Raw genomic sequence first — 14550 nt, 5'->3', positions numbered from 1 at the left:
ACTCGGCGGGCCAAGCAACAATGCTCGTCTTCGTCTGAAGAACAGTTCCGACCTGAAACGTTACCTATTCCTTCATGTTTATGTTCCACCTATTACTTGCCTGGCTTTGCCGACTTCTCTTCCACCTTTTTCTCCCCTCTATTGCAATCAGTCTGAAGAATGGTCCCGACCCAAAACGTCACCTATCCATGCTCTCCACAGATGCTGCCTGACCCGCTGAGTTACTCCAGCACTCTGTGAAACGTCACCTATCCATGTTCTCCACAGATGCTGCCTGACCCGCTGAGTTACTCCAGCACTCTGTGAAACGTCACCTATCCATGTTCTCCACAGATGCTGCCTGACCCGCTGAGTTACTCCAGCACTCTGTGAAACGTCACCTATCCATGTTCTCCACAGATGCTGCCTGACCCGCTGAGTTACTCCAGCACTCTGTGAAACGTCACCTATCCATGTTCTCCGCAGATGCTGCCTGACCCACTGAGTTATGGTGCAGCAGCATTTATGGAGCTAAGGAAATAGGCAACGTTTCGGGCCGAAATCCTTCTGGAAATAGGCAACGTTTCGGGCCAAAACCCTTGCGGGTTTCGGCCCAAAACGTTGCCTATTTCCTTAGCTCCACAGATGCTGCCTGACCCGCTGAGTTACTCCAGCACCCTGTGAAACGTCACCTATCCATGTTCTCCACAGATGTTGCCTGACCCGCTGAGTTACTCCAGTGCTCCATGACTTTATTAATGTAAAGCAACACCTGCTGCTCCTTGTACCTACATGCTAGGGTGAATTTACAGCAGCCTATTGACATGTCCGTCTTTTGTACGCGGGAGGAAACTGGAGGATACTCGGGTAGTCCTGAGGGCAACGTGCAGACTTCACGCAGACAGCAGCGGAGGTCAGGATTGAGCCTGGGTGGCTGGAACTGTGAGATGGCACCATGTTCCACCATTCTGCTGCCTTGGAATCCAAGGGACAACAGGATTTCAATGGGGAGATGGTACATCTGCAAAGCAATAATGCTGCACACACACAGAGGGATTATGTTTCCGTGTTAATTACCTTTTAAGATCTAAATCTGAGCCACAATTCTGTCAGAGGTGTAGCTATGAGATAGTTGGTGATTGATGCTGGGCACGTCTTGTGTGATTGTCAGGCCGGTTTGCCTGCCTGCCTGCCTGTCTGTGCTGTGGTTTCCTGCCGCCAGCCAGCTTCAGAAGCAGAGACTTCAAGTCTATCCCAGCCGGGCGGGAGGTACAGGTAGCGTCGTGTTTGATCTAACAGTGGGAGACAAATTTTCATTACAATTTAACAAACCACAAAGTGTTGGATGGAACTCACTGGGTCAGGCGGCATCTTTACTTTAGACTTTAGAGATACAGCATTGAAACAGGCCCTTCGGCCCACCAAGTCTGTGCCGACCTGCTATCACACCGCACCCTAGCACTATCATACACACTAGGGACAATTTACACTTCACAAAAGCCAATTAACCTACAAACCTAAAGATAGACACAAAATGCTGGATAGACTCAGCGGATAAGGCAGCATCTTTGGAGAGAATGAATAGGTGGCATTTTCGGTCGACAACCTTCTTCAGGTTGAAAAAGGGTCTCAACCCAAAACGCCACCTATTCCTTTTCTCCGGAGATGCTGCCTGACCCGCTGAGTTACTCCAGTATTTTTGTGTCTATCTTCGGTGTAAACCCTTTCCCCTGACTCTGTCTGAAGAAGGGTCTCGACTTGAAACGTCACCCATTCCTTTCCCCCCCCCCAGAGATATAGACAATGATGTAGAGAGATGTAGAACAAATGAATGAAAGATATGCAAAAAAGTAAGGATGATCAATAAAACACCATTTGTTAGCTGAGGGCTAGGTGCAAACAAGTTACAGATAATGAAACTCACTAGGGTGACATTGAAACTAGTAGAGTGACGAGGGTGGGGGAGGGCCTCCTTTCTCTCTCATTTCCCTCTCCCCTGACTCTCAGTCTGAAGAAGGGTCTCGACCCGAAACGTCACCTCTTCATTTTCTCCAGAGATGCTGCCTGTCCCGCTGAGTGACTCCAGCATTTTGTGTCTATAATCAAAGGCTTGTCCCACTCTTCTTCTCCCCGCTCCCGTCCGGCAGAAGGTACAGAAGCTTGAAAGCGCGCACCACCAGACTCAGGAACAGCTTCTTCCCCTCTGTTATCAGGCTTCTGAACGGTCCTTCCATAAGCTAGGGTACTGTCCCATTCGCCTCTACCCCATTGCGGACATTGGACTTTGTCTGTGGAACTGTTGCGCTACAATGCTGAGAACTATATTCTGCTCGTACAGAAGTGTGAAACGCACACCTCCAGATTCAGGGACAGTTTCTTCCCGGCTGTTATCAGGCAACTGAACCATCCTACCACAACTAGAGAGCGGTCCTGAGCTACTGTCTACCTCTTTGGAAACTGTCGGACTACCTTTGTTCGGACTTTACTGGACTTTATCTTGCACTAAGCGTTATTCCCGTTCCTCCTTTTATCCTGTATCTGTATTCTGTGGATGGCTCGATTGTAATCATGTATAGTCTTCCCGCTGACTGACAGCTTTCCACTGTACCTCGGTACACGTGACAATAAACAAAACTAAAAATGAATGAATGAATACGTTTATTGGCCAAGCATTCACATACAAGGAATTTGCCTTGGTGCTCCGCCCGCAAGTGACAACATGACACACAGTGACAGGTGGGAATGACACATGAAACATTGAACATTAATAATTAAACATGTGAACATTGAAAATAAAACATTATTGATTAAACATTAAAACTAAAAAATGAATTTATATATAAAGTATATGTGATCTGTTTGGATGGCATGCAAAGCGTGAAGCTGTCCACTGTACCTCGGTACACATGACAATGGTGAGCCTAAAAACCTGATTCTATTCACTTCTCGTTACAGAGATGTTACAGTCCTTGGCCCAGCGACCAGCTCCAGCCAACACCAATCGAGAGCGGCGTCCTCGGTACCAGCACCCGAAAGGAGCGCCAAATGCCGACCTTATCTTCAAGACAGGGGGGAGGTAAGGGTTTTACAGCCCTCCGGAAACTCTGCAACTCAGACACCTCCTTGTCCTTTCACTCCACGAACGGCTGTCACGCCTTTAGTCACTCAGGCACTGCACTGCGCATACCCTCCCCAAACCTAACTCTCCCATCCTCCCCTGCCCATCCCCACCCTCTTGCCTTGTAAAAGACCCTTCATGAAACCCACTTCTCTCTCTCTCTCTCTCTCTCTCTCTCTCTCTCTCTCTCTCTCTCTCTCTCTCTCTCTCTCTCTCTCTCTCTCTCTCTCTAACCCTGCCTGTTGCTCTCCCTTCCTTAGGCTGAGCATCAGTTTGGGTCTGAATAGATAGACACAAGATGCTGTCCATGGGAGATGTCGCCCATTCCTTCTCTCCAGGGATGCTGCCTGTCCCACTGAGTTACTCCAGCACGTTGTGTCTACCTTCAGTGTAAACCAGCACCTGCAGTTCCTCCCTCCACATTGCATATTTGCATCTGCCCTTGGGATGTTTTGAAGTTGTTCAGGGCAAGTTGTGTTTGGATTATATTACCAGCCACAGGTTTCAGAGCAGGTTTCTCTGCATACCTTCAACCTTACACAAAGAGCTTCCTTTGTCTAAGGGAGGGTCTTTTTATTTTAATCATTCAGAGAGGCCACCTGAAGAAGTATAAAAGGAGCATCGTAAGGGTTCTGGTGACAGGTTCCTACCTGAAACGTCACCCACCCATTTTCTCCAGACATGCTGCCAGGTCCCGCTGAGTTACTCCAGCACTTTGATGTCTATCTTCGGTGTAAATCAGCGTCTGCAGATCCTTCCTACACACATAAGAAGTCTTGAACAAACCCGACCCGAAACGTCTCCCATCCTTTGTACTCCAGAGATGCTGTTTTCGTTTTAGTTTTGGAGATTCAGATTCAGATTCAGATTCAAATTTGATTGTCATTGTGCAGTGTATAGTGCAGAGACAACGAAATGCATTTAGCATCTCCCTAGAAGAGCGACATAGAATATGAGCAGTGATTCCGTGCCGACCAGCAATCCCCGCACATTAACACGATCCTACACACACACACACACACACACACTTAGGACAATTTAAATTTATACCAAGAAAACCTCCAAACCGAAATATTCGGAGAAAACCCACGCGGTCATGGTGGGGGAACGTGCAAACTCCGTACAAACAGCACCTGTAGTCGGGATCGAACCCGGGGTCTCTGGCACTGTGAGGCAGCGAATCTACCGCTGCGCCACCTTAGCTGACCCGATACTGCCTGACCCGCTGAGTTAGTTCAGCACTCTGTATCTATCTTTGGTACAAGTAACCCCTGATTATCTGCACCTCTGGTGACTACATATAACGTGTGTGCATAAGCTATCTCTAGATTGACTTGCAAACATCTCGCCTCCTTCTTGGCAAACACTTTATCTTTCAGAAGGAACTGCAGATGCTGGAAAAATCGAAGGTGGATAAAAATGCTGGAGAAACTCAGTGGGTGAGGCAGCATCTACGGAGCGAAGGAATAGGTGACGTTTCGGGTCGAGACCCGGAAGGGTCTCGACCCGAAACGTCGCCTATTCCTTCATTCCATAGATGCTATCCGGTTCTCGACCCGAAACGTCACCCATTCCTTCGCTCCATAGACGCTGCCTCACCCGCTGAGTTTCTCCAGCATTTTTATCTGCCAGAGGGTTATGGTAACTACTAAAAATGCTCCCATATGTGAATCTCTTCGGAAGTTAAATCCGCTAATCTCCCTCTACGTTAGTTTGCCTGGTGTCTTTAGAGGTACAGAGTGCAAATAGGCCCTTCGGCCCACTGAATCTACACTGACCAACGATCCCCGCACACTAACACTATCCTACACACGCTACCGAAGGGACTTGACCCGAAACGTCACCCATTCATTTGCTCCATAGATGCTGCCTCACCCGCTGAGTTTCTCCAGCATTTTTATCAACCACTTTATTTGGTACATTAGTACCAGCAGCAGCTCAACATAGGACTGGATTTGTCCAATTATCCTTGTAAAACTGCCTCTTGTAAACCGGCTCTGCTTGCTGGAAGCATTTAAAGTCTTATTCGGCATAAAAGCAAGAGTCTATCTCCCCTAAACAAAAGACCCATTGGAAAAGAGCGATTTAAAGGGTTTTGGCCCGAAACGTTGCCTATTTCCTTCGCTCCATAGATGCTGCCTCACCCGCTGAGTTTCTCCAGCAATTTTGTCTACCTCCGATTTTCCAGCATCTGCAGTTCCTTCTTAAACATTTAACAACCGACTCCCTGTTGAGGTTACCTCCTTTCTTATTATAATTACCTTTTCTTTGTTACGTATTAAAATGCAGAGACAATTGCAAATTTAAGACATGCCAAGTAGGAAACTGTTTTGCATTGTTTGATCATCTGAAATGGAGTAACGTGGCCAAATCAATGTGGGTGATTTACTAAACAAGGAACTGCAGATGCTGGTTTACAAAATAATAGACAATAGGTGCAGGAGTAGGCCATTCGGCCCTTCGAGCCAGCACCGCCATTCACTGTGATCATGGCTGATCATCCCCAATCAGTACCCCGTTCCTGCCTTCTCCCCATATCCCCTGACTCCGCTATCCTTAAGAGCCCTATCTAGCTCTCTCTTGAAAGTATCCAGAGAACCGGCCTCCACCGCCCTCTGAGGCAGAGAATTCCACAGACTCACAACTCTCTGTGTGAAAAAGTGTTTCCTTGTCTCTGTTACCCCTTATTCTTAAACTGTGGCCCCTGGACTCTGGAAACAAAAGGCACGAAGTGTGTAAGAAGGAACTGCAGATGCTAGTTTTAACCGAAGATGGACCCAAAGTGCAGGAGTAACTCAGCGGGTCAGGCAGCATCTGTGGAGAACATGGATAGGTGACGTTTCACAGAGTGCTGGAGTAACTCAGCGGGTGCAGCAGCATCTATGGAGCTAAGGAAATAGGCAACTTTTCGGGTCGAAACCCTTCCGGGTTTCGGCCCGAAACGTTGCCTATTTCCAGAAGGGTTTCGGCCCGAAACGTTGCCTATTTCCTTCGCTCCATAGATGCTGCTGCACCATAACTCAGCGGGCCAGGCAGCATCTGTGGAGAACATGGATAGGTGACGTTTCACAGAGTGCTGGAGTAACTCAGCGGGTCAGGCAGCATCTGTGGAGGACATGGATAGGTGACGTTTCACAGAGTGCTGGAGTAACTCAGCGGGTCAGGCAGCATCTGTGGAGAACATGGATAGGTGACGTTTCACAGAGTGCTGGAGTAACTCAGCGGGTCAGGCAGCATCTGTGGAGAACATGGATAGGTGACGTTTCACAGAGTGCTGGAGTAACTCAGCGGGTCAGGCAGCATCTGTGGAGAACATGGATAGGTGACGTTTCACAGAGTGCTGGAGTAACTCAGCGGGTCAGGCAGCATCAGGCGACGTTTTGGCTCAGGACATCTTCTTCAGTCTCGGTCTGAAGGAGGGTCCCCGACCAGAAACATCACCCATCCATGTTGGGTTTGGAGGTTAATTGACGTCTGTACATTGGCCGCAGTGTGTAGCCAGTGGAGCAAGTAGAACTACGTAGAACTAGTGTGAGCGGGCAGTCAGCGTGGACTCTGTGGGACGAAGGGCTTGTTACCAATCTGCCCCTTGAAAAGAAACTAAACTAATGAACAAAGGGCGTCACGTTGGTGCAGCGGGTAGAGCTGCTGCCTCACAGCGCCAGAAACCCGGGTTCCATCCCGACTACGGGTGCTGTCTGTACGGAGTTTGAACGTTTTCCCTGTGACCGCGTGGGTTTTCTCCGGGTGCTCCGGCTTCCTCCCACACTCCAAAGACGTGCAGGTTTGTAGGAAGATGCTGGTTTACACTGAATATAGACACAAAATGCTGGAGTAACTCAGCGGGTCAGGCAGAAATAGTAAAGGAATAGGTGACGTTTCGGGTCAAGACCCTTTCTCAACCTGAAGAAGGGTGTCGGCCCGAAATGTCACCCATTCCTTCTCCGCTGAGTTACTCCAGCATTTTGTCTTCATCTTTAGCTTGGTAGTTTAATTGGCTTTAGTAAATTATAAATTGTGTGTGTGTGTGTGTAGGATTGTGCTAGTGTGTGGGGTGATTGCTGGTCAGCACGGACTCGGTGGGTCCAAGGGCCTGTTTCCGCACTGTATCTCTGAAGTGTAACTGTGCTGGAGGAACTCAGCGGGTCAAGCAGAATGTGTGAAGTGAATGGAGAGGTGACATTTCGGGTCGACACTGTGCATCAGACTACAGATTTCAGCATCTGCAGTTCCTTATATAATCATTGAGATTGCTTTAGAAACAGGAAACTGGAAATACTCAGCAAGCCAGTCGGGAAACAGAATTGTTCGTCCTCGAGACCCTTCATTTTCAGGACCTAACATAATGTGTGCCTGGCCACATTATCGAAGGGCCGAATGGCCTACTCCTGCACCTATTGTCTATTGTCACTAGGTTTCTGGAGGCTATCAGATAGATAGCTGTGTACGCAGTTAGAAACATGGAAAATAGGTGCAGGAATAGCCCATTCGTCCCTTCGAGCCAGCACCGCCATTCAATATGATCATGGCTGATCCTCCAAAATCAGTACCCCGTTCCTGCTTTCTCTCCCCCTATCCCTTGATTCCATCAGCCCTAAGAGCTAAATCTAACTCTTGAAAACATCCAGTGAATTGGCCTCCACTGCCTTCTGCGGCAGAGAATTCCACAGATTCACAACTCTGGGTGAAGAAGTTTTTCCTCATCTCAGTCCTAAATGGCTGACCCCTTATTCTTAAACTGTGAGACCCCCTGGTTCTGGACTCCCCCAACATGGGGAACGTTTTTCCAGACTCTAGTCTGTATGATTTAAAAGCTAGGTTCTGGTTGTGCTAAACTTGTGTTTGCACTGTGGTTTTGTGTCATTGGTGCCAAAATAGCAAGGCATATATATCTGTGCTTGAGAATGAGAATGGTTCAAGTGACAGCCTTTAACAATCTGGGGGAACTCAGCGGGTGAGGCAGCATCTATGGAGCGGAGGAATGGGTGACGTTTCAGGTCGAGACCCTTGGGGGAAGTCAGCAGGTGAGGCAGCATCTATGGAGCGAAGGAATGGGTGACGTTTTGGGTCTCGACCGGAAACGTCACCCATTCCTTCTCTCCATAGATGCTGCCTCACCCGCTGAGTTACCCCAGCATTTTGTCTCTACCTTCAATTTTATCCAGCATCTGCAGTTCTTTCTTAAATCTTTAACAGTCTAGTGAGAAGCACGGAGAAGGATTCGATAGTTATAAATAAAATCGTGTTTACATTTGTGCTGCTTGTTGCTATTGTTCCCCTGTTTCCAGTCCCCTGCTTGTGTTATAGTTTAACGATTCTGCACACTTTGTCCGCGCTTACTTTGTGAAATATTTTGAACTTGACGAGTCAGCTGAGGTTTGTGTATCTTCAATAAATCAGCTTTTACACAGCTTTGTACCCAAACCAGTTTAGTTATTTTTAATAAATTAATACACCCTCTTTGTTAAAATGCATTGCCGACAATTGCACAGCAGATGCTGAAGGTATGCAGGGCATAATGGGCTAACTAACGAATAACAAGAAGGGAGATAGAAATGCTGGAGAAACTCAGCGGGTGAGGCAGCATCTGTGGAGCGAAGGAATAGGTGACGTTTCGGGTCGAGACGCTTGGTCCACAGATGCTGCCTCACCCGCTGAGTTTCTTCTTTCGACCAAGGGTCTCGACCCGACACGTCACCTATTCCTTCGCTCCATAGATGCTGCCTCACCCGCTGAGTTGCTACAGCATTTTTATCTACCTTCGATTTGTCCGGCATCTGCAGTTCCTCCTTAAACAAAGAATAACAAGATGTTTGTTAATACTGACACCTGTCAAAATGAACTATAATGTAGCTAGCTTCTGAATTGAGGGAGAGTTAGATTTAGCTCTGAGGGCTAACGGAATCAAGGGATAGGGGGAGAAAGCAGGAACGGGGTACTGATTTTGGATGATCAGCCATGATCATATTGAGTGGCGGTGCTGGCTCGAAGGGCCGAATGGACTACACCTGCACCTATTTACTGTGTTTAATACTTTGATAGGTTTCGTTTAGTTTGTTGTCACATGTACAGAGGTACAGTGAGTATGAGTGTAGTTTATTGTCACGCGTACCGAGGTACAGTGAAAAGCTTTTGTTGCGTGCTAACCAGTCAGCGGAAAGACAATACATGATTACAATCGATCAATCCACAGTGTACAGATATAGGATAAAGGGAATAATGTTTAGTGCAAGGTAAAGTCCGATTAAAGGTAGTCCGAGGGTCTTCAATGCGGTAGATGGTAGCTCAGGACCGCTCTCTAATTGTTTGAAGGGTGGTTCAATTTTACCTGATAACAGATTGTTTCATCACACGTAGACATAAATGCTGGAGAAACTCAGCGGGTCAGGCAGCATCTATGGAGAGAAGGAAATAGGCAACGTTTAGGGTCGAGACCCTTCTTCAGACTGGTGAATGGTTTCGACCCGAAACGTTGCCTATTTCCTTCGCTCCGTAGATGCTGCCTCACCTGCTGAGTTTCTCCAGCATTTTTGTCGACCTTCGATTTGTCCAGCATCTGCAGTTCCTTCTTGAACACAGTTTCATCACACATTGTATTTCAGGCCCAGATTCCAAAAGAACCTCTCCTGAGAGATAAACAATTGGATGGTTTTCTCTGCAGCTCAGAGGTTGATGAGAGAGGAACCCTGATGGAAATATATAAAATGTGCATAGGTTGGAAACATTGAAACATAGACAATAGGTGCAGGAGTAGGCCATTCGGCCCTTCGAGCCAGCACCGCCACTCAATATGATCATGGCTGATCATCTAAAATCAGTACCCAGTTCTGGCTTTTTCCCCCATATCCCTTGATTCCTTTGGCCCTCAGAGCTAAATCCAACTCTTAAAAGACACAACCATTTTCCCTGGGTATAAATATAAGAGAGTAAAGGGCACAGCTTTAAGGTACGAGGGGCAAAGTTTAAAGGAGATGAGCGGGGCAGGTTAATTTTCTACTCGAAGAGGGTGGTGGGTGCCTGGAACGCGCTGCCAGGGGTGGTGGTGGAGGCAGATACGATAGTGGTGTTAAAGAGGTTTTGTTTAGATTGGCATATGGATGTGCAGGGAATGGAGGGATATGGACCACGTGCAGGCTGTCGATTGATCAAATAAATAGGCCCCTAATTGCCCCCTAGTGTGTAGGGAGTGGATGAGAAAGTGGGATAACATAGAACTGGTGTGAATGGGTGATCAATGGTCGGGGTTGACTCGATGGGCCGAAGGGCCTGTTTCCACGCTGTATCTCTAAACTAAACTAACAAGACGAGGAAAAAATAGAAACAAGGAACTGCAGATGCTGGTTTACAAAAAAGTACACAAAGTTCTGGAGTAACTCAGCGGGTCAGTCAGAGGAGAACATGGGTTCTGAAGAAGGGTCCCGACCCGATACGTCTCCTTTAGTTCAGTTTAGTTTATTGTCACGTGTATCGAGGTATGGTGTAAAGATTTTGTTGCGTGCTGACCAGTCAGCGGAAAGACAATACTTGATTACAATCGAGCCGTCCACAGTGTACAGATACAGGATAAGGGAATAGTGTTTAGCGTGAGATAAAGTCTGGTTAAAGATCGTCAGAGGGTCTCCATTGAAGCTGTTAGTAAAATATTCTGGTGGCCTTGCTGAGGCAGCGTGAGGTGTAGATGCAGTCAATGGAAGGGAGTGTTTAAGAAGAAACTGCAGATGCTGGAGAAATCGAAAGTAGACAAAAAATGCTGGGGAAACTCAGCGGGTGAGGCAGCATCTATGGAGAAAAGGCGTAGGTGACGTTTCAGGTCGAGACCCTTCTTAAGACGTTTCAACGGAAGGGAGGTTGGTTTGTGTGATGGTCTGGGCTGCGTCTACAATTCTCTGCAATTTCTTGCGGTCTTGGACGGAGCCGTTCCCAAACCGTGCTGTGATGCATCCTGATAAAATGCTTTCTGTGGTGCATCTGTAGAAGTTGGTGAGAGCTGTCGGGGGCATGCCGATCGGAGACTTAACCCTCGAGGAAGCGCAGGGGAGGGGAAGGAGGAAATTATTATGGGGAAATTGATAAGTACGGGTGTCAGAGGTTGTGGGGAGAAGGCAGTAGAATGGGGTTGAGAGGGAGAGATAGATCAGCCATGGCTGAATGGAGGAGTAAATTTGATGGGTCGAATGGCCTAATTCAGCTCCGATGATTTATGAGCATAAATCGGAAGGGAAAAGGCAATGAGTATTTTGTAGGTAGGGACAAAATGCTGGAGTAACTCAGCGGGTGAGGCAGCATCTATGGAGCGAAGGAATAGGCGACGTTTCGGGTCTTGACCCTTAGAGAAACTCAGCGGGTGAGGCAGCATCTTTGGAGCGAAGGAATAGGCGACGTTTCCGGTTGTGTCCCTTGGAGAAACTCAGCGGGTGAGGCAGCATCTATGGAGCGAAGGAATAGGTGACGTTTTGGGTCGAGTCCCTTGGAGAAACTCAGCAGATGAGGCAGCATCTATGGAGTGAAGGAATGGGTGACGTTTTGGGTCGAGTCCCTTGGAGAAACTCAGCAGATGAGGCAGCATCTATGGAACGAAGGAATAGGTGACGTTTTGGGTCGAGTCCCTTGGAGAAACTCAGCAGGTGAGGCAGCATCTATGGAGCGAAGGAATGGGTGACGTTTCAGGTCGAGACTCTTTGGGTCTCGACCCGAAACGTCGCCCATTCCTTCGCTCCATAGATGCTGCCTCATCCGCTGAGTTACTCCAGCATTTTGTCTCTACCTTCGATTTTATCCAGCATCTGCAGTTCTTTCTTCCTACATGACTATATTTTGTGAATTGTTTTCAAGAAATACCTTTTTTTTTAATTTTTAATTTTTTGGTTTCTTTAAACTTTGTCAAATCAGTACTTTATTGCTCTTTTTTATCATTTACAGGCGACGTTGATGCTAGTGACAGGTGGCACTTTGACTTGCCCCCGCGTTTGTCTCTGATATCAAAGGGTATCTGAGCCGTTCCCAGCAAGAGCAGTGGACCCACACCTCACCAAGGCTATCTAGCGATCATCACATGCCTGGTATGAGCCAGGCCCCTCGGGGGGGCACTCATTGCAGACTGTGTCAGCAGTGCAGAGTGGCTGGCAGTCTAAACAAACAAAAACACAATTGATAGCGCGTGATCAATTGCAAAAAACACTTCCCAAGTGTTTTAAATCCTTCTCACATCTTTGGCACCTTTTTTGTTTAGAATGAGAGTGGACATTTTTTTTGAGGTGGTCTTTGCGTCAGTCAGTAAGTAGTGAATCAGTTAAAAAAACACAAAAGCAAAAAAAAAAACAAGCCATTTAATTAAGAATGGGATTAATTACTCGAGTCAAAGATGGATGGACTTTGTTCACGGAAGCTTTTACCTTTTGTGTGAATGTTAACACGTTTCAGTATAAATCGAATATGAACAGTGCAGAGGAAGGGGCGGAGAGGCATTGTTTGTGCCGAAGGGAAAGAGTCAAAAAGGATAAGCAGCAGTGATCTTTATTTTTCTCTGGGTGGGGTTAAGACGGCTGGTGGATTAAATTGGCTGGAAGTGTGAGTTTACCTGTGGATCACTGGGTAATGTTAATATGAGCCAACCACCCCTTGTGCCTCCACAACTTCTGGGCACCTCTCAACACCATCATTTGCGGTCCACAACCTCCCCCCCCCCCCCCCCCCAACACCCACCCCTCCTCCCCACCCCACCCCACCCCTCCCCCCCCACCCCCCATTACGTTTGAGTTTCAAAGGTTTTTTTATGCGAAAAAAAGAAAAGAAATTGAAATCCCGGCCAAGTTTTCTTTACAATACAAAATGTCAAGTCTATCTTTGACGTTTGCTATCAAACCTGAACACTTGGCAGCAACAAATAAAACTGGTGTTAAAGGGCAAGGAAAGAACTAACTCTGTTTTTGCATTCAGTTTTTGAAACTTTTCAAAGTATTTGTAAACTTATACTTTTTTTTTTTTTCCCCTCTTTTGCCAGTCTTTTGGCAAGATGGATGAAGTAATCGCAGGCTTACTGAGTTTTGGAATCTTTGCAGCAAAATTGCCATTTTGGTTGTTAGTTCAAGCACAGTTGTCAGCGAACCACTTGCTTAAATGTGTTGTTGAAGGTATGGACACGTGCATTCATAAAATGTCACTTTTTAAAAACTTTTAGCGAAGAATTCTGTCGTTTTCCGTTTGAACGCACGCCATTGTTTCTTTCTTCTGTTTGTACAGTACTTTATTTGCAGCAGGAAAGTGTACATGTATGTGTATGTTTGGCTTGACAAAAGCTGCATGGGTCAAATTCATGAGTTGCCGAATCTTTGGCTGTTGCCATCCTCGCAGTTTAAACAAAACAAAAAAAAGTTGACCCCATTGAGTTTCTGCTCAGCCTCTGTGCTCCAAATATTTTCAAACGACGGGAATAAAAAGGAAAAGTTTTATCGGTGAAATTCTGCAAGTTCCCAGTGGGAATTTTAGTCCGATCGGGATTTTATTCTGAATCGTCAATAAAAAGCTCTTCGTGGTATCCTGGGTTTGATTTGAGTCCCTGCCGTATAAGCATGTGTACAAATGCGATCATGTGACACAGGGCGGCACAACACACGAACAGGCCCTTCGGCCCACAGTGTCCGTGCCGGACATGATGCCAACGACCGACTCTTATCTGCCTGCACGTGATCCAGTCCCTGCATATCCATGTGCCTATCGGAAGATAGTGGCCTATTGAAACACCACTATCGTATCCCCTTGAAGACAGGCAGACAGGAAACAAAGAGTAGGGATTAACGGGTCCCTTTCAGAATGGCAGGCAGTGACTAGTGGGGTACCGCAAGGCTCGGTGTTGGGACCCCAGCTATTTACAATATACATCAATAATTTGGATGAAGGGATTCAAAGTAACATTAGCAAATTTGCAGATGACACAAAGCTGGGTGGCAGTGTGAACTGTGAGGAGGATGCTATGAGAATGCAGGGTGACGTGGACAGGTTGGAGGAGTGGGCAGATGCATGGCAGATGAAGTTTAATGCGGATAAATGTGAGGTTATCCACTTTGGTAGCAAAAACAGGAAGGCAGATTACTATCTAAATGGCGTCAGGTTGGGAAAAGGGGAAGTACAACGGGATCTGGGGGTCCTTGTACAGTCTATGAAAGTAAGCAGGCAGGTACAGCAGGCAGTGAAGAGCCAATAGGTACAGCTACTGCCCTGGTACTGGCAACTTTCCCCATCAGAACCAACCAGCCTGCTGTAGCTAGTGAAGGGCCCACTGATGGCCCCATGAATGAACCAGCTTGATTGGTTTGTTATCCAGCAGCACCTTCCATCATTGGTCAGTTGGCTATCATCTGCCCCTTCTTCCATCCTTGGTTGGTTGCCCATCATCTGCCCCTTCATTCATTGGTTGGTTAGCCATTAACTGTCCCTTCCATCATTGGTCGGTCAGC

The 14550-nt window shown here is 47.1% G+C and overlaps 1 protein-coding gene across 5 annotated transcripts in view; it reads left to right on the top strand.

Annotated features, from left to right (window-relative positions):
- Positions 1 to 13631, top strand: part of upf2 (UPF2 regulator of nonsense mediated mRNA decay) — an 85191-nt gene extending 71560 nt beyond the window's left edge. For 3 of the 5 annotated variants that reach the window (XM_033040176.1, XM_033040174.1, XM_033040175.1), the window contains 2 exons: positions 2935 to 3055; positions 13098 to 13631. In XM_033040176.1, the coding sequence (XP_032896067.1) occupies positions 2935 to 3055; positions 13098 to 13122 (146 nt within the window). In that variant the 3' untranslated portion in view covers positions 13123 to 13631. Of the gene's footprint in view, positions 1 to 2934; positions 3266 to 12016 lie in introns of those variants that run through there. The other 2 variants (XM_033040178.1, XM_033040179.1) reach the window with 2 other exon arrangements.
- The last annotated feature ends 919 nt before the right edge of the window (positions 13632 to 14550 follow it).

This window comes from Amblyraja radiata, chromosome 21 (assembly GCF_010909765.2).
Source record: "Amblyraja radiata isolate CabotCenter1 chromosome 21, sAmbRad1.1.pri, whole genome shotgun sequence".
Classification (NCBI taxonomy): domain Eukaryota; kingdom Metazoa; phylum Chordata; class Chondrichthyes; order Rajiformes; family Rajidae; genus Amblyraja; species Amblyraja radiata.
This window is presented reverse-complemented; position numbering and strand designations above follow the sequence as displayed.